Genomic DNA, 25,845 nt, shown 5'->3' with positions numbered 1-25,845 from the left:
CTATCTTCAATTCTGCACTGGATTCCAATTTCATTTTTAATTTTGTTCCATTTCCCACAGAGGCTTCTCATTTTACACTGCCTGCAGCAATGCACAATGCCCGACCTGCAGGGCAGTCAACCAGGGTCTGGGGTCCACCCAGGAGAGAATGGGGGACAAGAGATGCAAAGAACGGACGGCAAGTCAACAAGTCTAATCAAATTGACAGATTTTCATTTTTCTCAGGCAGAAGATATACTGGTAGAAGCAAGATGTGGGGAGGGGTTAGGTAACCGCCAAAGAATGGGCCTGGCTCAATGACCAGGATATTGGCTGGGTAAATTGGCCAGCAGGGGGAACATTAGGGTGGGTTGCTTAGTGACCTGACCACCAGTGCTAAGCGACCTGACAACCAGATTTATTCTATCTATTGAATTCAAGCAGAACTGCAGGTGCAGGCTTAGGTATGGCTGCTTTCACCTCACCTAAGGCTATTGCTTTTGATCTAACCTAAGACTAAAATACAATTGCTTTTTAACATGAAGGCTGCTTCCACCATCTTGAGGCTGCTCCCAACAGCAGAAGAGTCCAGTTTCTTCACGCCCTCATTATTTATGTCTTTTATGGTAGCTGATCTCATGCATGGGATCCTGTCTTGGCACGGTGGGTGGCTCTCCTAGTGACTAGCAATGCTGAGCATCTTCCTCGGCTTTTACTGCCTTCAGTGTATTTTCTTTGGAGGAATATCTATCTATTCATGTCCTCCCTCGAATCTTGAACTTCTGATCCTCCTGCCTCCAAGTGCTAGGATTGCAGGTGTGGCACCACACCGAGCTGAAAGCATACATTTTTCCCTTCACTCCTTAGAGTAACTTAAGGCGCATGTGAGGGGGCACAGTAAAGACACTGGTGGTGTGAGTTGTATGGAGGTGGGGTTGAAGGGATGGAGCGGAACGTGATAACACGGAGGAGAGCAAAAAGAAGGGAAGGAGTGGGACAGACGGAGAGGGAGAGGAGAGGAGAGGGAAGGGGGAGAGGGAAGAGGGAGAGGGAGAGGGAGAGGGAGAGGGAGAGGGAAAGGGAGAGGGACCAAAAGAGCAAGGTTATAAGGAGAAAGAGCAGCTAGGGAAAGGAAAGCCCTTGAGTTGGGGATGTTTAGGGTTGGGGAGGAGGTGAGAAGGGTTAGGATGCTTACACAGACTCTGGAATGTGTGACAGGTACCTGTGGGGAGCCTGGAGGCCAGCATGCCCTTTGGTATGCTAATCGGCACCACAGCTAGTCTTTTGTCCCTTCCTCCTTTTGGAATTTAGGGAAGTAGAGTTTCTTTTGGAGCTGACAGTTATCAGTTTGAGACCTCTTCTGGGTAAGGGATGGGCATGTTTCCACTTCTCTTTTCAGCTCTAGGATCCTATCTGGTGCAGACCTGTGCATGCCTGTGCACACTGCCTGGGTTCCTGTGAGTTCATATGTGCGTCGATCCTGCCATCTTTAGAAGGACTTTTTCTTGCTGTCCTAAATCCCCTCTAGTTCTTACATTCTTCCTGCCTCCTTTTCTGCAGGGTCCTGGAGCCCTGAGGGAAGGGATTTGATGAAGACATCCTACTTAGGGCTGAGTGTTCTGAGGTCTCTCACTCTCTGCATAATGTCTAGCTTGTGGGTCTCTGTATTTGTTCCCATCTGCTGCAGGAGGAAGCGTCTCTGAGGATGACTGGACAAGGCACTGATGTATGAGTATAGCAGAATGTCATTATGTCTCTCTCTCTCTCTCTCTCTCTCTCTCTCTCTCTCTCTCTCTCTCAAGTATTTTGTTTTACCTTAGGTCCCTGGGCTATTGTCTTAGTTAGGGTTTTATTGCTGTAAAGAGATACCATGACTAAGGCAACTCATATTGAAGGACCCTAGTTCTTACTGAAGTATAAGAGCTATTAAGAGAATTGGCCTGGTAGAAAGTTATGGGGTTCATGTGAAGGAACCTAGGGGCTTTCGCCAGCCTTACACCCACTGCCTCAGGACAAGATTAGGCCAAGTACCAGCTTCCTGACTTGGGTAAGGCTAGGCCAAGTTCCATTCTCCACCTGAAGTTCTCAGGAGGAGCAGGGACATTCTTGAAAAACCACAGGATGTACTGACTGATAGTCACCTGACCCTCTGATCCCAGATAGAGTTCGAATGCATGTCATATGCTTGCTAGCCAATGGATTCAAAGGTCAATATGCTTAGCCAATAAATTTAAACTATAACCTTGCTGATGTAACCTGTGAAAGATCCCCGAAGCAGGGAGACCCTCACTCAAGTCTCGGTATGATGCGACCCCCCAAGAACTCACGTAAGACTGTTCTTGCTGTAAAAACACGAGATTTATTGATAGGAACCAGTGCACTAGGGTCGAGACTTGTATCCTACACAGAGACAGAGGAGTTTGACCCAGAGTGGCTGGGAGAAGAGGTATTTAAAGGAAGAAACCACAACCCAAGGGGGTAGGGAGGGCGTCATTGAAAAATGTTGAGAATGCAGTGAAAAATCACAAGGAGAAGCTTCCTGTTTCTCAAGATTTTTTAACTTTATGGTCCGCCAGTTCCTGGGAGAAGCTTCCTGTTTCTCAAGATTGTTCTTTTTTTTTTTTTTTTTTCTTTTCTTTTTTTTCGGAGCTGGGGACCGAACCCAGGGCCTTGCGCTTCCTAGGCAAGCGCTCTACCGCTGAGCTAAATCCCCAACCCGAGTTCTTTAAGATTTTAATTTAACTTTATGGTCAGCTAGTTCCTGTGAGAGAGTTGCTGAACCGGCTGGTGTAATTGCAGTTCCAAGGCCTGACCAGTTTCTTTCTTCTGCTCTAAACTTTCGTCTAGTGGGGCAACCTTAAAACTACTTTTCACTTGTACCCCTAAAAAGTATGAAAACTGCTTGTTATAGCCATTCGGGGTCACCTTCTAGTCACTGGCCATGAGGGGCTGATTGAAGGTCGACCCCAACACGACAAAAAAATAAACCTCTTGTGTTTGCATCTAACTCTGTTCTCCTGTCTCACTTGAGGGGAAGTGAAGACTCACTTTGAGCCTTACAATATAAAGGCAAACATTTAATTGGGGGCTGGCTTACAGTTTCAGAGGTTCAGTCCGTTATCATGTTGGAAGCACGGCAGCTTCCAGGCAGACGTGCTGGAGGAACCTAGAGGAGCAGCAGCTATTCTTCACAGGCATCCTGAAGGAGCGACTCTTCTGCATGGGCAGAGCTTGAACACTAGGGGCTCTCAAAGCCCACCTCCACAGTGACGCACTTCCTCCAACAAGGCCACAGCTCCTAATAGTGTCACTTCCCATGGGCTAAGCATATTCAAACCAGTACAGCGATCTAGGATCATGGTTCTTGGTACCCAAGCAAAGTTCAGTATGGGTTCTATCTCGTGTAGTGGGTTTTAAATCAGATCAGATACTGGCTGGTTCCTGCCACCATTGCACTAGCGTATCTTGCAGGCAGGACACCATTGTAGATCAAAGGGTTTGAGGCTGGGCTGGTGTTCAGATTTCTCCTTTGGTAGCGTGTGGAGTACCTTCCTGCACCAAAGACACTCGTATATGTGGGTGAAGGCTCTCTGAAGGAAGAAGTTCAGCTTCTCCATGTCTAGTGAGTTATGTAGGTGTTGTCTTCAGGATTGGGGTCTTGCCATCAGTTGGTGGAGAGCAGCCTAAGGTCTTGGCAACAGTTTGAGTGGGTTTGGGGTGGGGGTGAGGGTGGGTTCCATGAGACTCCATTGACCAACAACTCAATTAGATGTCGACCAATCCTGACACTGGAAGCTTCATTTGGTGACAAGAGATGTCCAGTTGGAGAGTCTGTCTCCCCCATTATTTGGACATTTCATTTAGATTGCCTTCATATATGTTTATTTTAGGAAGCTCTACCATATTAGGTTTTCATGCCCCCCCCCTTAATTTTAGCTGTCTGTCCCTGCTTTTCTCTTCCCTTTCCCATTGGATCCTTCTGTTCTAGCCGCCCCTCAATCCAGCATAACTATCTATTATTCTATTTACCTTTCCTAGGGAGATCTATCTTTCCTCCCTGGTCTGTACTTAAGCTCTGTACTTAAGCTCTGAGGTTCTATATATTGCAGCTTGGTTATCATTGACCTAACAGCTAATATCCACATATAAACTTATACATACCAGATTTGTCTTTCTGGGTCCTCACTCAGAGTGATTTTTTTCCCCCTAGCTTTATCCATTTACCTGTGAATTTCTTCTTCTTCTTCTTCTTCTTCTTCTTCTTCTTCTTCTTCTTCTTCTTCTTCTTCTTCTTCTTCTTCTTCTTCTTCTTTTTTTTAATGGTTGAGTAACACCTTATGGTGTAAAACGCACCACATTTTCTTTATCCAATCTTCTGTTGTGACACATCTAGGTTTCCGATTTCTGATTAGGAAGCATCAATGGACAACATGGTTGGGCAAGTGTCTATCTTGAGGTAGATTCCCATCCTCCTGAGGAACTTCCGAGCTGATTTCCATAGTGACTGTACAAGTTTGCGAACCCACCAGTAATGGATGAATGGAGACTTCATTTTCTGCCTTGGACTTTAGAGGCTTGGGTGGAAAGGCTGCTCTAAAAGGAGCTTACTTAGCACACAGTCCCAGCAAGCCTCACATCACCTTCCCCAGAATCAGTCATTTTCCCTATTGCCGTGGTCCTCCCATGGCGCTACCGAGCGGCTGGAGTTAGTCCGACACCGGAGCTGGTTACTCTAGCCGGTGACTTGGTGGCGGGCAGAGGCTGCTTGGCTTCCTGGCGCCGCCATGTTGGAAGTACAGAGCTCTAACCATGGCTGCGAGCGTCAGGCTCCGACTACCAGCCCCGCCAGCTCGGCAGGGCACGCGGTGGAAGTGCGGCCCGGGCTGTATCTGGGTGGGGCGGCGGCAGTGGCTGGACCGGACTACCTGAGGGAGGCGGGCATCACCGCCGTGCTGACGGTGGACTCGGAACCGGCTTTCCCGGCCGGGGCTGGTTTCGAAGGTCTCCAGAGCCTCTTCGTGCCCGCGCTGGACAAACCCGAGACCGACCTGCTCAGTCACTTGGATCGGTGCGTGGCTTTCATCGGCCAGGCTCGCTCCGAAGGCCGTGCGGTGTTGGTGCACTGGTGAGTGCCCCAGGCTGGGGGGCGGTGCCTTACCCCGTGTCTAGCCTCTCTGCTGAGGCGCCCAGAAGTGGAGGGCGGTGCTGTCATAGCCCAAACCCTCTTTCCTCATCTTCCCTTGGGGTTTGTGGCTCAAGGGAGAGTTCGTAAACCCGCCCTTGGTTAAGGTTTTGTTTGATTTCATTTTCCAGCAACCATTGTCTGTGCATCCATCCTTCCATCCGTCCATCGGTCTATCTGCCTATCTGTGTTTTTGGAGTTTGGGGTTCACCAGATTAGTTCATTAATCACTAACCATTACAATTATTTCATCAAGTTTAGCAGCTTTGTAAGAGAAGTCAGAATCATTCTGGTGAATGGAGTACAGGGGTGAAAGTACGTGATACTTTTCTTCCTCGTCCTAAAGCTCACTAAACAAGAGAAAAACATGGGGCTTTTTGTTTTTTGAGGCAAGGTCTAACTGTACAGATCTGGCAGGCCCGGAACTCGCTATATCGAGCAGGTTGGCTTCAAAAAGCACAGATATCCTCCTGCCTCTGCGTCCACAGTGCTGCACACCTTTAGTGAGCCACCATGCTCGGGCAGTTTTAATCAAAGATTTACGTGACTCGCAGGTTTAGAGAAGCATGCACGGACCAAAGGAAAACCGTTCGTTCACATTCTGGGACTAATTAAGACTGGACAGTCGTATAGAAAAGGGATTGGACAAGAGGAGTGTGACATAATGCTATGGAAATGAGCCAGGAAACTCAGCCTGTCCTGAATTGATCGTCCTCGGGTGTATAGGCAAAGCCCTTTCTGGAATTGTGGTCTTAGGATGTATCGGACTAAATCGATCGGAGAATTAATTTGTCCTGCTTATAGCACGTTAGGCAAACATGCTGCTACTATGATGACACAGCCCCGATCTTAAGAAAATGCCTTTGGGGCAGGTTCTTGGAAAGGTGGAGGAAAGTTAGAGTGATGTTTCTCTCCATATTTTTGTTGTTTTGTTTTTGGGATGGAAGTTTTGCTGTGCGGTCTAGACAGTCCTTGAACTTGGGACCCTCCCGCATCCACCCCCAGTGCTGGTATTCTTTTTTTGTTTTTTGTTTTTTGTTTTTGGAGCTGGGGACCGAACCCAGGGCCTTGCGCTTCCTAGGCAAGCGCTCTACCACTGAGCTAAATCCCCAACCCCAGTGCTGGTATTCTATGCATGTGCTACTTACTGCTTTGACTTTAATTCTGGTTTTTGTGCTTAGAGTTGAAGAAGAGTGCTTCTAGCCTCTCCTTCAAGGTTCGTCAGAACATCAAGTGTCCAACACAGTCGAGTATGAGAGTCAGAGGTGCAGGGCTTCGCCCCAAGAAGCCCAGGTACCTGAAGTTGGGTCTGGGGTACAGACCTGAGTGAGGATCACTACAACCCTGTGTTCGACTATTGATTGACGCCCTGTGTGGCCAACTGTGTTCATTGCCCCTGAGTCCCACCAGAGGGCGCACGATGGCCAAACTGCTGCCTGCACCCATCTCTTCCACAAGGTGGAAGGAGCCAATGCAAATAAAGTTATTAAGTACTGGTGTGGGGGAAAAAAAGAAGGAAAATCTTAGTAGGTGTTTGGGGATCCCAGGGTAGTCCTGTTGGGGTCCGTCTGAACTGCTTCGTTGGACACTTCCTGTGTACCAGTAGTTGTAAAGATTTACACAAGGACAGAAGGTAGTGATGAGAAGTATGGAATCAGATCTGGAACAACTTGAAGTCAAGAGCCGAGGCGCCATGGCAACAGTTAAAACATTGAAGGCAGGCATTGTAGAATAGTTAATGCATCCACACTGTTCGGAATTAAGAAGGAATAAGGAAATAATCGATTCATGTTGTGCGTTGACAGTATTTAAGGGGCAGTGGGTTAATTTGAATGGAAATAGGAATGAGCTGGGTACAGGGCGCCGCACCTGGAATTCCAGCACCGAGGAGGCTGAGGCGGGAGATCGTCCTGACTCAGAAAGGAGTGAGGTGGACCGAAACGTTACCACTAACAGTCGCTGGGCTTTGTCTTTTAGTTTATTTGTTGGTTGATTGATTGAGACAGGGTTTCTCTGCGTAGCCCTGGCCATCCTGGACTCAACTCTGTAAACCAGGCTGGCCTTGAACTCACAGAGATCTGCCTGCCTCCGCCTCCCGAGTGCTGGGATTAGAGGCGTGTGCCACCGTGCCCAGCCTGGCTTGCTTTTTAACTGCTGCTATCTGCTATTTTATTTCGAAGGTCTCTTTTTCAGTCATGCAGGAGTCAGCCGCAGTGTTGCTGTAGTGACGGCTTTCATAATGAAGACCGAACAGCTTACCTTTGAAAAAGCCTATGAAAACCTCCAGACCATCAAGCCAGAGGCTAAGTGAGTCCTTTGGAGTCCCAGTCCCACGCGTGTGTTCGTGCGTGCGTGCGTGCGTGCGTGCGTGCGTGTGTTATTTTGTGTGTGTATGGTGTGTGTCTATATGCATGTATGTATACTGTGTGTGTGTCTGTGTATGGTATGTGTGTATGGTGTGTGTGCACATACATGTGCATATGTGCACACTTGTGTATGTGTGTGGTGTATGTGCATGTGTGTGGTAGGTGCATCTCTCTGCACTTCCATAGGCCAGAGGCAAACAGGGTCTTCCTTCTTGGCTGCAAGCAGTTCTCTTGTTTTCATGTCTCCTTAATCAGAGACTCTGAACTTCATACTTGCTACCATTGCAGGATGAATGAGGGGTTCGAGTGGCAACTGAAGCTCTATGAGGCGATGGGACACGAAGTCCATACCTCCAGTGCCGTTTACAAGCAGTACCGTTTGCAAAAGGTGACTGAGAAGTATCCAGGTGAGCAAACACGGGTACTGGGTTGACTGGGCTCTTCTGGGCTGTCATTTTCTTGGACACTGAATGCATTCTGTCACTTTCCAGGAAATCCTAGGAGGCAGAGACTGTCGGTTCCTTTTGTTTAGCAGAAAGTCACGTGGTTTAAAAATGGCGGGATTGAAGTCAGGCGCCCTGTTCACAGCGAGGGCTTGCTCACTCTGCTTTCCTACCTCGCTTCTCAACATGGAGATCTTTGCCTTTAGTTTCTGAGTTTAGCATGGATCACCTCAGTTCGGCATTGGGATTTTATCTGAAAATCTAGAAGGTTCATCTTGACAGTTGGATGCATTTATCTTGTAGAACTTCGGAATTTGCCTCGAGAACTCTTTGCTGTCGACCCAACTACCGTTTCACAAGGATTAAAAGATGACATCCTCTACAAATGTAGAAAGTGCAGGTAAAATATCTTGTGTCCCCTGGAAATTTTATCATCGTGGTAATTGGAAAAGCACTTGAAGCTTTATTTCTGCAAGAAGAATTTGTTTACTTGAATATTACGAAAATTTCACGTCCAAACCTGCCTCACAATTTAGTAATCGGATTGTAAGGCAACTGAAGTGAAGGCAAGTGAAGCATACTCAATGGCGTATTATTGACCTGTAAGAAGTATTATACGTTTCATCTGGGCTTTTGTTAATGCTTTTGTCTTTGGTGGTTTCACAGGCGATCTTTATTTAGACGTTCCAGCATTTTGGATCATAGTGAAGGAAGTGGGCCAGTAGCCTTTGCTCACAAGAGAACAGGACTGTCTTCCGTACTTACCACAGGGAATCAGGCTCAGTGTACATCTTACTTCATCGAACCTGTGCAGTGGATGGAGTCTGCTTTGTTGGGGGTTATGGATGGACAGGTGAGAACACGGCTTTCTACGGTTTCGTCGTATCATCTAAATTCTGTGTTAGAGCCGGGGACGTAGCTCGGTTGACAGAGTACTTCCCTAGGGTTGTGCACGAGGCCCTGGATTCCATCTCCAGCATCACGTAAGCCGGGCATCCCCAGCACTCGGGAGGTTGAGGCAGGAGGTCAGTCATTAAGGTCACCTCAGGCATGCAGTGAGTTTGAGACTATCCTGACATTCACGAGACGCTATCCCAAGACAGTACAGCAAACACATTTTTATTTACTTTTTTTTGTTTTGTTTGTATTACATTTTCTTCACTTTCTATATGGTGTGTGTACCTGTCAGGGGTGGGAGATTTGGGTAACACACGCTCACCTACTTGGAAGCCAGAGGAACTTGTGGAAGTTGATTCTCTCTGTTCACCATGAGTTTCAGGATCAAGCTCAGGTCATCAGACTTGGCCAGAGGACCTTGGCCTCCAGTGCCAGCTTACTGTCTGGACAAAAGCCAAAACAAATCAACACCATGTTTAACATTTCCTTCCTGAAGAGTCTGAGGATTATACCCTTTTAGTACATGGGTAAGGCTATCAAAAATAAATGACTTCTTTTTAAATTAAACTCAAGGTTTTATCCATGTAAGCACGCACTCTACCATGAAACCATGCCCCCAGTATTCAAGTCAAATGTTTTTAAAAATTAGCTGATTCGAATTCATTAGCCACATTTGATGGAGAACCACATCCAAGTTAGGTTTATTTCAAACTCTTATTTTATGTTTTCAAATATAAGACTAACATTTTAAGGATAATTCGATAGATCACAAAATTAAATAGGGGGATAAATCGAGGCAAAATTAGGTTTAAAATTTATTTTTCTCTTTGGCTTTATGACGCACATTTTCTATTTTTCTGGTCTTTGAACTTAATTCATTTGCTATGGGATGCTTTTCATTCTCTGTTAAAGATTGGAGCTCAGGGGGGTTGGGGATTTAGCTCAGTGGTAGAGCGCTTGCCTAGGAAGCGCAAGGCCCTGGGTTTGGTCCCCAGCTCCGAAAAAAAGAACCAAAAAAAAAAAAAAAGATTGGAGCTCAGAATCATATCCTGAAGCCCTCACAATTTCCCTTCTGCATACTTGTTATTAATCTGAGGTATTCTATAACAATTTTTTTTTTTAATGCTGGAGATTTGATCCAGGGTACTCGCATGCCCTATGTATTCTCCATGAGCTACAGGTCAACCGTGTGTAGTAACAATCATAATGAGTTGGAAAGGACGTATGGGCGTGTGAAAGTCTGTACAATAGATTCTTTATGAAACCTTTATCTCACTTGCGAATATACTCAGCTATGATTTAGAATCTTTTATGAAACAGGCTCGACTCTGTTGTCTACGAGCGCTCATTCCGTAGGCTAAATTAAGGCCGCAGTCTGTCGATATACTTGCAATCTAGTGTTGAGGAAACAATTTGTATTAGTTACTCTGTTGTCTGGAGAGGGGTATCCACATGTTCAGATTGAACTGCTCTTAGTTATTTATGTGTGATTCACCATTTTATAGTGTTTTACTATAGCTGCAGGGGTTGGTTGGTTTGTTTTTGTGTTTGGTGATCACCGCACTCAGTACACTCGTCGGGAGTCACTCCGAGTTTTTGCTGCTGTTATTTTCACTGTGGTTTTCCTCTGTGGCCTAGGTTGGGCTTGAACTCATCCTTCGTCCTCAGCCTTCTGAGCGGTGGCATTAGATATGCATTACGAAGCCTGGCCCCTGCCCAGAGTTGATTTTTGAGACAGGATCTCATGGAGCCCAGGCTTGCTCCACTCCTGGCCCTCCTGCGTCTACCTCGCAGGTGCTGGAATTGTAAGACTGCACAGTTGGACCTGGCTCTCTTCCCATTCCTAGGATTAGGTTTTGTCAGAGGGCTTTTGACCTCAGAGAAATCCAGTTTTGGCTGTTGTGCTTTTGGCTTGCCGCCTTAATTTAGCCTGTAATATGAGTGCACACAGACACAGAGGAAAGCCATTTTTGTAAAAAGATTCTAAATCACGGGTGGCTGTAGTGGATGGTACATGCCTTTTATCCCAGCCTTCAGGAGGCAGAGTCAGATGGATCTCTGCGAGTTTAAGGTGAGTGGTGAGTCTTTTTTTTTTTTTTTTTTTTTTTTGGTTCTTTTTTTTTTCGGGAGCTGGGGACCGAACCCAGGGCCTTGCGCTTCCTAGGCAAGCGCTCTACCACTGAGCTAAATCCCCAACCCCGAGTGGTGAGTCTTGTGTACATAGAGTTCCAGGCTAACCAGAGCTGCCTAGCAAGATATTTTAATCAATCAATCAATCAATCAATCAATCAACCAAACAACCAACCAATCAATCAGTATCTAAGTCACATCTGTGTTTGTTTCTTTGAACATGTATTTATGATTTCCGAAGAAGAGATTTTTTTTTTTAAAGATTTATTTATTTATTATATATAAGTACACTGTAGCTGTCTTCAGATACACCAGAAGAGGGCATCAGATCTCTTTACAGATGGTTGTGAGCCACCATGTGGTTGCTGGGAATTGAACTCATGACCTCTGGAAGAGCAGCCGGGTGCTCTTAACCGCTGAGCCATCTCTCCAGCCCCGAAGAAGAGATTCTTAGAAATGGAACTCGTGGCTCAACAACTCCATTAAGGCTAACATTCATAAAGCCCTTATAGAATTTCTTCTCACTAAGAGAATGTGTGTACACGTTTCTTTGTCTCCCTCATCATACTAAATGTTTGTGGAATAAAATCAATGTTAATTCTAAAATGCCCCTGACTTTTCATGTTTCCTACTTCAGATTAGTGTATTTCCCTATTTACCAGCTGATAGGTTTCTGTTGCTGTAGAAAACACCATGGCCAACACCAACCTGGGACGGAAAGGGTTAGTTCATGTTGTAGCTTTCAGTTCATCTTCTAGGAAGCCAGAGCAGGGACCTGGAGGCAGGAACTGAAGCAGAGACCATGGACAAACTCTGCCTTCTTACTGGCTTGGTCTTTATGGTCTCTACTTTCTTAAACTTTCTTAAATAGACCAGGCCCACCTAATCCAGGGGTGGCACCATCCATTAGTGGGCTAGCTTCCCCCTTCTCCCCAGCAATCATTAATCAAGAGAATGCCCTGTAACCCTTTGGGCTTTTTAAAATCTGCCCCAGTTCCTGAATAATGACACAAAGACTTACTTATGTATTATGCCTTGGCCGTAAGCTAGGCTTGTTTCCTGATTAGTTTGCAACTTACATGAACTCATTTATACTATTCTATGTCTGCCATGTAGCTGGTTACCTCTCCTCAGATTCATAAGTCCGACTTCTCTGAGACCAGGTGGGAATCTCCTCACACCTGACTCTCTCAGAACTTTTACCTTCTACTTCTGCCTTTGCTAATGGGCCATAGGCTTTTTATCTAATCCAGTCAGAGGATGCCATAATGGGCAAGGAAGGACAGACACGTATATCTTCACACAGTGCTTATAAACATTATGCCTAAATCGACCCCAGAGGCCAGTCTGATGGAGACCATTCCCCAGTCAAGACTTCTTCCCAGGTGACTAGTTTGTGTCAAGGTGACAAAACTGGCTCATCAGCATCGGCCATTTAATTTATAGTTTCTTTTTCTGTAAAGTGTTTTATAGCTTTGCTTTTTTTCTTGATATGCAGGAGCTCTTTGAATATTATAAATAAGCTTCATCAAATAGTTTTTTATCTCAAACTTATAGTATATTTTGTCACATTAGAGTTTAAGAAAATAGAGAAATATGTGTGTGTGAGAGGGGAGAGAGAGAGAGAGAGAAAGAGAGAGAGAGACAGAGAGAGAGACAGAGACACAGAGACTAGACTGGCTTTATATATGCTATGTAGCTGAGGTTATCCTCAAACTCTTCATGGTCCCACTCCCTGGTTTTTGTTTTTCCACTCGTGTTTCTGACACGAGTATAGACATAAATAAAACTCATGTGTGCCATGGTGCAGGTGTGGAGGTCACAACGGTTTTGTTCTTTCTACCTTTGCTTGAGTTCCAGGAATCAAACCCAGGTTTTACACACTCATCCATCTTGCTGGCCCTATGTCCAGACTTTTTGTAGCTCACTGTTTAAAAGAAAAAGCCCTACTCAGACCATGTATACTAAACACAAATGGTAATGCTATCATTAACATTAGAGAACTTGGTGAGTACTTTGGATTTCTCTCGTGCTGGAATGTCAGCGTCTCTGACCTACATGCCGCTGACAGCGGGCAGTAATAGAAGATGAAGTCTGAGCGTGCATTTCCGCCCTTTACCCTGATGTTCCAGCTTGGAATCCTGGAATAGAAACCAAGTGTTTGTTACCCTGATAAAAACATTCCTAGTGGCTGTGAGCTTTGCTTTTCCCCTTCAGCCTGGATTCCTGTTCCCCCTCTTCAGTATAAAGTATGACATCTTCTGTAGTATTTGTAGTTAACGATCAGATAAGGAAGTGTATCTTATGTACGTGGGAACATTATAGTTTCCTTGATGACAGAAACCGCGCCTTAGCTGTTTTATATTCTGTTTTGTCAAAGACAGTTGCCGAGTGTGTATAAAAGTGGACATAGTAACACTTTTTGTTTTTTTTTCAGCTTCTTTGCCCAAAATGCAGTGCCAAGTTGGGTTCCTTTAACTGGTATGGTGAACAGTGCTCGTGTGGCCGATGGATAACCCCTGCTTTCCAAATCCACAAGAACAGAGTGGATGAAGTGAAAACATTGCCAGCGCTGGGATCACAAACAAAGAAACCATGAACTTAGGACTCAGCTTGGGATGGACCCTGGGAAAGGCGCTTCTCCATTGGCATCTTTCATGGCGATGTCAAATTTCAGTTGGATGTCCAAGGATAATTACTGACTGTAACAGCTGTGGGGTGGTGGCTTATTATGTCACACACACACACACACACACACACACACACACACGGTACTCTGCTTGGCCATCCAGACTGTTAGTCATGTAAATTGGATTTGATATTAAAATCTTTTGGGGCTGGAGAAATGGCTCAGTGGTTAAGAGCACTGACTGCTCTTCCAGAGGTCCTGAGTTCAAATCCCAGCAACCACATGGTGGCTCACAACCATCTGTAATGGGGTCTGATGCCCTCTTCTGGTGTGTCTGAAGACAGCTACAGTGTACTTATATATAATAAGTAAATTCTTTAAAAAAATCTTTTATAATCCAGATACTGTGTTACATGTTTTAAAGCTTTTGTGCTGTTTGATCAAGCCCGTGCTTTAAGCATGCCAGGCAAGTGGGCTACCTCTCAGCTACCTCTGGGGCTGCTGCTGCTCTTCTTTTTTTTTTTTTTTTTTTTTTTTTTTTTGCAGAGAAATACAATTTTAATCAACCAGAAAGGTAAACTCTGGGCATTTGTCATCTTTGCACCTAAAAATGAGAAACCAGAGGAGACAAACTGTTGAAACAAGGCAGTCTCCTCACACTCATGACACCACTCCAGTTACAAAACATGTTAAACATGAAAATAGAAGTCTGAGAGTCACAGAAAGTGTAAAAAGCCCAAATGCCGTCCACCTATAAAATAGCACCTGTGATTAGAGCAAAAGGTGTTTAAAACCATTATGATGGCATTTCTGAAATGTAGCTTTTCTCATCTCTGGTGATGCCCCTAAAAAAGAATATCCCTTAAAAATGCAATGTATCTATTAGGATAAAAAGGATTTAAAAACCTCCAGAAGATCCAAGTTTCTCTTTGTAGTTTGCCCAACCATCACTTATAAAAGAAAACAATATGCTTCTGGTCCTGGCTTCTCAGGAGGAGGAATTAGGGGGTCTTACTCATCTGGTGACCTGAGATGTTGGGGTCAGGGCCCATCATTTGGTGAGAGGGAGTGGGGAAAGGTTTCCCTAAGCTCCCTCCTTTGTGTCCCTCACACCTGGAAGAGGGCCACTCCATCCACCCTTCCTGAGCTCAAAACATTCTACTCCAGTCTTCCAGAGGACTAGCTGCTGACATCATCATACTGGAAAATGCTACAGGACTGCAGCTCTTTTACCAAAGCAAGGGGAAGGTGCCAGGAAGGCCTAACTCATAGACACCATCTTAACTATTCCTAGGGAAAAAAACAAAACCAAAAAACGTTTGGTCCCTGGAGCTTGTTCATCTGAGCCCACATTCACAATAGCATCCTCCTGCAAACTCGGAGCTCGGATTACTTAAAAGCAAATTCTCAAGTGATTTTGCAGCACGAACCTGAGTACTAAGAGAGAGCTGTTGTTTTGGTATCTTAGCCATCACTTGTGAGTGATAAACTGAGGAGGGAAAAAGAGAGCCATTTTACTATACTTACTTCAAGTTTTAAAGTTTCGGAATGAGAAGTCATGGGCACCGTGCCAGGCTCTCTAAGCAGCCAGGTCTGAGCTGTGCACAGGGAGGAAGCACCTGGGGCTCCCCTGCAGGGGCCAGGAGGCTCTGCTCCCACTGAGCAGGAGAAAGCTGAGGTACAGTGATGTGAGGCCCCACACAGGTGAGCTAAGGAAGGGGACAGATGATATGCCTTCAGGGAGGGGTGACTGGCTCTTGACTAAGAGCACCTCAGTTCTGGGTAGAACTATTCCTATGCAAAGTAGTCCTTCAAAGGGGCAAACAGGTGTCTGATGACTGGCACATCCAGGACTTTCCCATTAGCTTTTGGCGGGCGCCACGGCCCCTGTTGGCCGCGTCTGTGGAGTGCGTAGGAAAGCCGAAGATCCTTTCGAGCTCAGGGCACCACAAAACGGCATCTTTGCCATTCATGACTACAGCTGGTTTTCCCGTCTGATGGGAGGGGACCTGAGTTCAACTTGGTGGTTATTGTCTGCACTTTCTTTACCTTGGCTGTCCTACTGAACTCCAAGCAGTCCTGCAGCTCGAGGTTATCATTGTCTGAAGCTATCACGGGCCTGTTCATCCCAGGTAGGTTACCCAAAAAGTACCGGGCCCTGTGAGCAGCAGAAACCTTGATGGCATTGATCGTCTCTGGGTTACATGCCAGGAATCGGGAGGTGTCTTTCTTGTCATTCACTTTCATGGCCACAACATTCTCAAACACCCAGAAGAACGGACGGTTGTCTCCATCCTTGGAGCGTATGTTATTCAGCAAATGGTAAACCTTGAAGAAGAGCCTTCCTGTGCCCTCATATAGGCCTTTCCTGGCAGGATTGACGTTAGAGAGATCATTACATGGGCTTCCTTCCACCAATCACCAAGTCAAATGGGCCCCCCTCTTCAATATTTTTCTTGGTGATTTTCCAGACGTCATTGACATATTTGATTTGGCCTTCATGTTTAACGGTTCCTACAGCAATGGCCCCTGCACAGACTTCAGAAGCAATGGACCTCTCCACTTTAATACCCAACTCCTTGAGCACCAAGCACCCTGTTGCAATTCCATCAAACAGAGACAGGACCCTAATGGGCCTCCTTTTGGCTGCAGGAACTGCTGGGTACAACCTGGGCTGCTCAAATTCTTCTAGGTCAGGATCAGGAGTCATCTGCAGCTTCTTATGTTCATAGAAGTTATGCCTTGTATGTTGGTTATGTGATACTAAAGCCTAGATGGCTAAAATTATATGTAGAAACTCGGAACTGTCAGTATCTGAGATACTTTTTGATTTTCAAAAATAAGAGGAAGTTTTGGTTGTATTTTGAAAAGTTATTTCTGTGTTTCACTTAAGGGCCATTAGTAAACCTACATATGCCGTTTGGTGACTCCTCCTAGGGAGACGTGAATAAATCTATTCAGCCTACATAGGGCACTGATGACAGACCAGAGATGGTTCCACTGAAGTCCCACCTGGTGAAATGAGTTTAGCCGTTCACCTACAGGAGCATGGGCAACTCCATGCAGTTGCATTAGCAGAAAGGCAGCATGGGTAACCACTCAGGAAACCTGCAATCCTAGAGTTTCCTGCTCAGTTTGCAGGCAGCTCACTGCAGGGGAACATCTTCTCTCAGTGATCACCACAGCGTCTATAGTCTTTGGGGAGGGCCTTGTGAATCTTTAACCGTCTTGAGCCTTGTGAATCTCTCTCTTCCCTCCTGGGTGGGAGGGTGTGGTCGGGGTACAGGTGAATGAATATAAATGAGTGTGTGTATGTGAGTGTGTGTGTGTGTGTGTGTGTGTGTGTGTGTGAGTGAGAGAGAGAGAGAGAGAGAGAGAGAGAGAGAGAGAGAGAGAGAGACAGGGTTTCTCAATGTAGCGTAGCGCTAGCTGTCCTGTAACTCACTCTGTAGACCAAACTGTCCTGATAAAGAGATCCAACTGCCTCTGCCAGGATTAAAGGCGTGGGCCACTACGTGTCACCAGATCAGCGTTTTAGTCTTATCTATGGTCACTAGAACTTATTTTACTTGTTTACTGTTAGAATTAGACTTAGATATTTGAACATTTACATGAAATCAGAATTAGCTAAAGGAGGGACAGTCTCTGACCTTAAGACATTTTTACTTCTTTGTGTCTACAGGACACTGACATTGAGCTGGGTGTGGTGGAGCACGCCTTTAATCCTATCACTGGGGAGACAGAGACAGGCAGATCTCTGGAGTTCGAGGCCAGCCTGATCTACAGAGCAAGTTGTAGGGCAGCCAGGGCTGCACAGAGAAACTCTGTCTCAAAAACAAACAAACAAGGTACTGACACAGAAATAGTTTTTAAATAATGTGAACAATAATTCTCTTTAAACATGTCTATGGGGCTGGGACGGTTAAGAGCACTGACTGCTCTTCCAGAGGTCCTGAGTTCAATTCCCAGGATCCACATGGTGGCTCGCAACCATCTGTAATGGGATGTAATGCCCTCTTCTGGTGTGTCTGAAGATAGCGACAGTGTACTCACATGAAAAACAAATTTAAAAAAACCTAGTTAGTTTGGGAGGGGTGTTACTACTGACGATTCTTAAGACCTCAGTGTATGCTCTGAAGCCTCTGGATACTTATAATAGTATTTCTTTTCTTTCTTTCTTTTTTTTTTTTGCTGTTTCAAAAAGCTTTATTTTTACTTGGTCCAAGACTTGGGAGAGGCTCCAGGGCGGTTACAAAGCTGCCTAGTGGCTTTAGAGGTTCATTCGGGTGGAGGTGCTGAGGTGGTCGGTGCAGAGCAGAGGAGGGAGCCCCTTGGAAGGCACAGAGGCCTAGTCGTGCTTCAGAGTGAGGCGCTCAAAGAGATACTCGCCCAGAGATGCCTGGGCCACGCCAGTCTGCGCTGGTTGTGGCCCTGCCACCCTACGGAGGTTGGTCAGGTGGTTGCCCATCTTCTTGATGAGCTTCACCTCCTTATCCAGGAAGTGGCTTTCCAAGAAGTCACAAAGGTGAGGAGGGTCTGTGCGGGCAGAGCCCAGGGCGTGCAGATCCAAGAGGGCCTGGTTCAGGTTCTTCTCCAGGGCCAAGGCAGCTTCCATGGCCTCCAGGGTTTTACCCCACTCATCTTGAGATGGCTTCTGCACATCCTGGAAGAGTGCACGGCCCCCGCGTTCGTTCTGCAACTTGAGGAGACGCTCGGCGCCCTCGCGCTTCTCCTCGGCCAATTCGCGGAAGAAGTGGCCTACGCCCTCCAAAGCCACGTCATCCCGATCAAAAAAGAAGCCCAGAGAGAGGTAGGTGTAAGAGGCCCGCAGGTGCAAGTTGACCAGGCGGTTCACGGCAGTTTCCACTTCGGTGGAATAATTCTGACGAATCTGAGAGGTCATGGCTGATCCGGAGTATGGAGCTAACCGCGAAGACGGGGCTGGCTGGTCCTAGGAGCCGAAGGCGGCAAGGAGATGGTCCCGGAGGCTGCGACTGGAGAGACTTGTAAGGCGGCTGGAAGTGAATAAAGTGGGAGTCCCCGGGTCTGTTCCGTCCAAACACTGTTGAAGCAAGATACAGATCCTCGGGATCTCCAAAGCGCTGCTCTATAATAGTATTTCTTAAGGGCTGGAGAAATGGCTCAGGGGTTAAGAGCACTGACTGCTCTTCAGAGGACCCGAGTTCAATTCCCAGCAACCACATGGTGGCTCACAACCATCTGTAATGGGATCTGATGCCCTCTTCTGGTGCGTCTGAAGACAGCTACAGTTACTTATGAAAGACCCCAGCTTAGCAGCAGTAACGCCATTTTGCAAGGCTGTACTTAAGATGACTGGTTCAGGGAAAGGTTAGAACACTGAGTACACAGCGGCTGCCAAGCAAGATATGTTTGGTTGAAGGCTTGGCAACAGGACGACTTCGGTTGAGCACCTGACAATGAAAAAAAGCCCCGGGAGAGGTCCCACACCCTGGTGGGGGGCCGAGTCAGCCGTTATGTTCCAAGAAGGTAGCTAAGAAACTTGCCCCCGGGCTGAACCCTTGGGGGGCCGAGTCAGTCCTTATGTTTCAGAAAGGTAGCTAGGAAACTTGCCCCCGGGCTAAACCCTTGCCATATTAGAATCCACCAATTATATCCCTGTAACCATGCATCTGCTTCTGTATGCTTGCTTCTGCTCCCCAAAATCCTATAAAAGCCCATCCTTGGTTCCGTGGGGCGCGCCAGTCCCCCGAGTGACTGAAGCGCCCGCAGGTGCCTGTGCCTGTGTATCCCGACAATAAACCAAATCCTCTTGCTGATTACATCCTGTGGTGTCTCGGTCTGGTCTTTGGAGTTGGAGGGTCTCCATCCTGAGAGAAAGTTCTGCCTGAGAGCTTTTCATTTGGTGCGTTGGCCGGGAAAGGAGATCCTCCACCCAGGGACCACCGACCACCCACTGGGAGGTAAGCCGGCCGACGTCTGTCTGTCTGTCTAATTTTGTCTCGTTCTACCTTATTCTGTCTGTTCTGTGAGCGCTCAGCCAGGTCTGTTCTGTGAGCGCTCAGCCAGGTCTGTTCTGTGGGCGCTCAGCCAAGTCTGTTCTGTGAGCGCTCAGCCAGGTTCTGTGAGCACTCAGCCAGGTCTGTTCTGTGAGTGCTCAGCCAGGTTGTTTGGAATTTGGGCGGGACGAAGAAGAGCTCGGACTTCTCGCCCCGCAGCCCTGGAAGACGTTCCAAGGGTGCTAGGGGCCCGACTTTTCGGGCCCCAATCTGGGAGAGGAGAAAGATCCGGACTAACGGCACCTCTGTCTGTATTTTTGGCTTTCAGAGGGCCCCGGACTTTTGCCACCTCTATCTGACTTTTTGCTTTCAGTTTGGTACCAAAGCCGTGCAGCACGCCTGTCTGTTGTTTGTTTGACTGTTGGTGTTGTTTGTTTTCTCTGTGTTCTAATCTTCCTTAGAACTAACATGGGACAGTCCCTAACAACGCCCCTAAGTCTCACTCTTGATCATTGGAAAGACGTCCACGACCGGGCACACAACCAGTCCGTCGAGGTTAAAAAAGGAAAAGGGCAGACTCTCTACACATCCGAGTGGCCCACTTTCGGAGCAGGATGGCCAGTGAATGGCACATTTAATAAGATCATTATTTTACAGGTTAAAGATCGGGTCGTCCACGGACATCCTGACCAGGTTTCTTATATTATCACTTGAGAGAGTCTCGCCTTAACCCCCCCCCCCCAGGCGGAACCCTTCGTGGACCCGAATTGGCCTCCCCTCAACCCCCAGCCTGTCCCCTCGGCCCCGCCCGGTCTGCCGGCCACGTCTTAAGAAACCTGTCCTCCCGGCAGACCCAAACTCCCCTCTCATAGATCTTCTCTCTGACAGGCCCGGCTAAAACGGAGGAGGCAGAGCCGCCGGCCAGATCAGTTGCCGGGCCACAGTCTGATAAGGGTTTCTCCCCTGTCGCAGGGAGATTACACAATAAGCGCGAGGTGATGCCAGATTCAACCTCCCAGGCTTTCCCACTTAGACAGGGAACCGGTGGCCAGACCCAATACTGGCCGTTTTCAGCAGCTGACATTTACAATTGGAAACAACACAACCCTTCTTTCTCCAAAGATCCGGTGGCACTCACCGACCTAATAGAATCTGTTTTACTTACCCACCAGCCTACTTGGGATGACTGCCAACAGCTCTTACAGGCCCTCTTAACCTCAGAAAAAAACAAAGAGTGTTCCTAGAGGCCAGAAAGCATGTTCTGGGAGATGATGGGCGTCCCACCCAGCTGCCTGAAAAAATTGATGCTGCATTCCCACTTAAGAGACCAAACTGGGATTTTAATACAGCTGAAGGTAAGGGACACCTACGCCTTTATTGCCAGTTGCTTCTAGCAGGTCTCCGAGGGGCTATACGATGCCCTACTAATTTGACTCAGGTAAAACAGGTATTACAGGAAGCAGGGGAAACTCCCTCCGCCTTTCTAGAGAGACTTAAGGAGGCCTACCGTATGTACACTCCCTATGATCCAGATGACCCAGGACAAATGACGAGTGTCTCTATGTCCTTCATCTGGCAGGCTGCTCCAGATATCAAGACTAAGTTACAGAGGTTAAAAAATTTGCAGGGCTATACATTACAGGATTTACTTAAAGAAGCTGAAAAGATTTTTAATAAGAGAGAGAATTGAGTCAAATCTTGGCCGCCGTAGTTCAGGGCCAAGAAAGGAAGGGAGATAGGGGGGAGCTCGAAAGGGGCTGAAGCTGGATAAAGATCAATGTGCCTATTACAAAGAGAAAGGACACTGGGCCAGAGAGTGCCCCAAGAAGCCTGGCGGACCCCAAAAGCCTCGACCACAAACCTCCCTCTTGGCTCTAGATAAAGATTAGGGAGGTCAGGGCCAGGAGCCCCCCCTGAGCCTAGGGTAACGCTTAAAGTTGGGGGGCAGCCGGTTACTTTCCTGGTAGACACAGGAGCCCAACATTCAGTCCTCACTCAAGCTTCAGGACAACTCAGCGACCGGACAGCCTGGGTACAAAGAGCTACTGGTGAGAAACAATACCGATGGACTACGGACCGCCGGGTTCAGCTGGCTACTGGTAAGGTGACCCATTCCTTCTTACATGTTCCAGACTGCCCGTACCCTCTGCTGGGCCGTGACCTGCTCACCAAACTAAAAGCACAAATTCATTTTGAGGAAAGAGGGGCCCAAATAACTGGCCCCCACGGAACTCCCCTTCAAGTTCTAACCCTATAAACCGGGACAGGACACTGGCTTGGACAGAGACTGGTGGGATGGGGTTGGCGCTCCAACAGCCCCCCTTAATTACAACTCCAGTCTCCATAAAACAATACCCCCTGTCCCATGAAGCTTATCAAGGTATAAGGCCTCACATTACGAGGCTTCTGGATCAAGGCATCCTAGTCCCCTGCCGGTCACCTTGGAATACGCCTCTTCTGCCTGTTAAGAAACCCAGCACTGGAGATTATAGGCCAGTACAAGACTTGAGAGAGGTCAACAAGAGGGTAGAAGATATTCATCCGACTGTTCCAAACCCTTACAATTTGCTCCTGACTTTAGGGTTCAACATCCCACCCTCATACTCCTACAAACCTTTTGAACTGTTCATCGATGAGAAACAGGGGTATGCTAAAGGGGTCCTAACACAAAGGTTGGGACCCTGAAAACGCCCTGTGGCCTACCTGTCTAAGAAATTGGACCCTGTGGCCTCCGGCTGGCCACCGTGCCTAAAGATGGTGGCTGCTATTGCTGTCCTGATCAAGGACGCTGGAAAATTGACTTTGGGACAGCCACTCACCATCCTAGCACCCCACGCAGTGGAGGCCTTGGTAAAGCAGCCCCCAGACCGCTGGCTCTCTAATTCTCACACCAAGCCTTGTTACTGGATGCAGAACGGGTTCAGTTTGGGCCCGTAGTCGCCCTCAATCCTGCCACCTTGCTTCCTCTACCAGAGGAGGCAGAACAGCATGACTGCCTACAAATCCTCACAGAAGTACATGGAACCAGGCCGGACCTATCGGACCAGCCTCTTCAGAATGCTGACCACACATGGTACATGGATGGCAGCAGCTTCTTGGCAGAGGGAGAACAAAAGGCTGGAGCTGCGGTCACTACGGAGGACAAAGTGATTTGGGCGAAAGCCCTGCCTGCTGGTACCTCCGCACAACGGGCTGAACTCATCGCCTTGACTCAGGCGCTCAAGATGACAAAAGGTAAGAGGCTAAATATATATACAGACAGCCGTTATGCCTTTGCCACGGCACACATCCACGGGGAGATCTACCGGAGGCGGGGGCTGCTCACATCTGAGGGTAAAGATATGGCTAAAATTCTGGCCCTCTTAGAAGCCCTATTCTTGCCCAAAAGACTGAGTATTATACATTGTCCAGGACACCAAAAAGGGCACAACCCAGAGGCACGAAGAAACCGGCTGGCCAATGCCACGGCTCGAGAAGCGGCCATGAACAAACAAATCTTGCCCTTAAATAGCCCAGACCAACCCACGCCCCCACCAGTGGGACAAACCAGTTGGGTTTATGCCCATGAGGACATAGAGCTCCTAGAAAAAATGGGGGCCATCTACCACCCTCAACTAAAACAGTGGGTCTACAAAGGACTTTTGAATTGATCTCCTTTTTACATAAATTAACCCATTTGGGGTTTAAGAAGATAAAAACCTTACTAGATCGGGAAGAGATAAATCTGTGTTTTTTTTGAATTGGGACAAAGCGATACAAAAGGTGACTGAGAGTTACAAAGCGTGCGCTCAGGTTAACCCGGAAAGGACCATGATTGGACAAGGAGTTCGTCCTAGGGGACACCGTCCCGACATCCATTGGGAAATTGATTTTACTGAAATTAAACCAGGTATATATGGATACAAGTATCTCCTAGTGTTTGTAGACACCTTCTCAGGATGGGTCGAAGCCTTCCCCACAAAACACGAGACTACAAAAATGGTCACCAAGAAGCTCCTCGAGGAAATCTTTCCCAGGTATGACATGCCTCAAGCGTTGGGGTCGGACAACGGGCCCGCTTTCGTCTCCCAAGTAAGTCAGTTGGTGGCCAAATTGCTGGGGATTGATTGGAAATTACATTGTGCCTATAGACCCCAGAGTTCAGGTCAGGTAGAACGCATGAATAGAACAATTAAGGAGACTTTATCCAAACTTACGCTTGCAACTGGCTCAAAGGATTGGGTGGCCCTCCTTCCCCTAGTTCTATATCGGGCCCGGAATACCCCGGGCCCCCATGGTCTAACTCCTTTTGAAATAATATATGGAACACCACCCCCATTTGTCCATTTCTTTGATTCAAACATTGCTGATTTTGCTGACAGCCCTTCTCTGAGGGCCCATTTACAGGCCCTACAGATTGTGCAGAGAGACGTCTGGAGACCTTTGGCCGCTGCTTACCAGGACAAGCTTGAGCATCCGGTGGTGCCACACCCGTTCCAGATTGGAGACACCGTGTGGGTGCACAGACACCAGACCAAGAATCTCGAGCCACGGTGAAAAGGACCCTACACCGTCCTCCTGACTACCCCGACCGCCCTAAAGGTAGACGGAGTCTCAGCTTAGATCCACACACCACACGTCAAGGCAGTCCGGTCTGAGGAATTGACTAATCACAACACTACACCCCAGACATGGAGAGTTCAGCACACTCCAAACCCCTTAAAGTTAAAACTCCTACGTGGCTCCTCCTAGCCCTTTTGTGGCCTAGAGTCAGTGAGGGAATAAGCCCCCACCAGACAGAAATTTCTTGACCAAGTCGAGTGAAAGATTTCACTCAAAGTTAGCAAAAAAATGGGGGAATGAAAGACCCCAGCTTAGCAGCAGTAACGCCATTTTGCAAGGCTGTACTTAAGATGACTGGTTCAGGGAAAGGTTAGAACACTGAGTACACAGCGGCTGCCAAGCAAGATATGTTTGGTTGAAGGCTTGGCAACAGGACGACTTCGGTTGAGCACCTGACAATGAAAAAAAGCCCCGGGAGAGGTCCCACACCCTGGTGGGGGGCCGAGTCAGCCGTTATGTTCCAAGAAGGTAGCTAAGAAACTTGCCCCCGGGCTGAACCCTTGGGGGGCCGAGTCAGTCCTTATGTTTCAGAAAGGTAGCTAGGAAACTTGCCCCCGGGCTAAACCCTTGCCATATTAGAATCCACCAATTATATCCCTGTAACCATGCATCTGCTTCTGTATGCTTGCTTCTGCTCCCCAAAATCCTATAAAAGCCCATCCTTGGTTCCGTGGGGCGCGCCAGTCCCCCGAGTGACTGAAGCGCCCGCAGGTGCCTGTGCCTGTGTATCCCGACAATAAACCAAATCCTCTTGCTGATTACATCCTGTGGTGTCTCGGTCTGGTCTTTGGAGTTGGAGGGTCTCCATCCTGAGAGAAAGTTCTCCCTGAGAGCTTTTCACTTATATGCATAAAATAAATAAATAAATCTTTAGAAAAAATAGTATTTCTTCAACAAGGAATTCTTTCATTTGGGTCTTTGATAAAATCTGTTATCCTTTTTCTCCTTCATTATCTTCTCAAAGCTTTTCAAAACCTGGTTGACCCATAAGAGTACCTCCTTGAAGGTGCAATTTCATATGACTCGGCTTACCATTTATTAATCCTTCACCATAGGACGTAGCACTTGCATCTGCTTCTTCCAGTCTAACGTGTGATGCACGCCGAGGAATGTGTCCATTGTTGTAGGCCATCCTGTGAACAAACCAGACACACGCCTGCTTTCTGGCTCCGTACATTCCAGCTAATTGTATTTGCCGAGGAGAGGGGTGGGAAGCCTAACTCTTTCAGTAAAGCCCCACCTGGGTGGTGGTGCATGCCTGCCATTCCAGGACTCTGGAGGTGGGACCCGAGGATCTGGAGGGAAAGATCATCCTGAGGTTTGTTGGGAGTTGAGTAGCAGCTACCCTGGCTACCAGAATCTCAGTGAAAGCAACAGAAAAACAAACCAAGGTGTGTTTACACTGCTTCCCGGCCATTGGACAGCATGACCTGAGTGTGTCTGCCTGAGTGTGTCAGGTTGGTGCTACCAGGAACCAGACAAGATTTTGGTTCTCCTGGGCATCATGTTAGGCTTGGTCAGGTTGGTGTAGGCAGCTAACTGGTGTGTGGTCCTGGACTAAGTGCCCCACAACAAATGGCATCCAACCGCTGGGCCTCTCCAGTCTTTTAAAAAAATATTCTTGGCCAATTTCACTCAT

At 47.4% G+C, this 25,845-nt stretch overlaps 2 protein-coding genes and 1 pseudogene across 3 annotated transcripts; 1 reads left to right on the top strand and 2 right to left on the bottom strand.

Moving 5' to 3' along the window:
• The first annotated feature begins 2,321 nt into the window (after positions 1-2,321).
• On the top strand, positions 2,322-13,839 carry Dusp12 (dual specificity phosphatase 12). Of its 2 annotated transcripts, NM_022248.2 has the most exons (6): positions 4,746-5,104; positions 7,355-7,468; positions 7,816-7,934; positions 8,274-8,370; positions 8,637-8,823; positions 13,435-13,839. In NM_022248.2, exons 1-6 carry the CDS (start codon positions 4,764-4,766, stop codon positions 13,594-13,596), a joined length of 1,020 nt encoding a protein of 339 aa, NP_071584.1. In that variant the 5' UTR covers positions 4,746-4,763; the 3' UTR covers positions 13,597-13,839. The 2 variants fall into 2 exon arrangements, with proteins under 2 accessions (XP_038946987.1, NP_071584.1); XM_039091059.2 differs by lacking the exon at positions 8,637-8,823 and having other exon boundaries at positions 2,322-5,104; positions 13,435-13,513.
• Positions 14,171-16,333, bottom strand: Dnmt3b-ps2 (DNA methyltransferase 3B, pseudogene 2; annotated as a pseudogene).
• LOC100362384 (ferritin light chain 1-like) lies at positions 17,788-18,912 on the bottom strand. The gene has a single exon (XM_039091410.2). The coding sequence runs from the start codon at positions 18,527-18,529 to the stop codon at positions 17,975-17,977; it is 555 nt and encodes a 184-aa protein (XP_038947338.1). The 5' UTR covers positions 18,530-18,912; the 3' UTR covers positions 17,788-17,974.
• Between the last annotated feature and the right edge of the window lie 6,933 nt (positions 18,913-25,845).

This window comes from Rattus norvegicus, chromosome 13, assembly GCF_036323735.1.
Source record: "Rattus norvegicus strain BN/NHsdMcwi chromosome 13, GRCr8, whole genome shotgun sequence".
Taxonomy (NCBI): Eukaryota; Metazoa; Chordata; class Mammalia; order Rodentia; family Muridae; genus Rattus; species Rattus norvegicus.
Note: the sequence above shows the minus strand (reverse complement) of the source record. Positions and strands in the feature narration are given on the sequence as shown.

Coding starts and splice junctions, on each gene's coding strand:
- Dusp12 (NM_022248.2), top strand. CDS start 4,764: ATGTTGGAAGTACAGAGCTCTAACCATGGCTGCGAGCGTCAGGCTCCG. Junction 8,371..8,636: donor TACAAATGTAGAAAGTGCAG/GTAAAATATCTT, acceptor GTGGTTTCACAG/GCGATCTTTATTTAGACGTT. Junction 8,824..13,434: donor TGGGGGTTATGGATGGACAG/GTGAGAACACGG, acceptor TTTTTTTTTCAG/CTTCTTTGCCCAAAATGCAG.
- LOC100362384 (XM_039091410.2), bottom strand. CDS start 18,529: ATGACCTCTCAGATTCGTCAGAATTATTCCACCGAAGTGGAAACTGCC.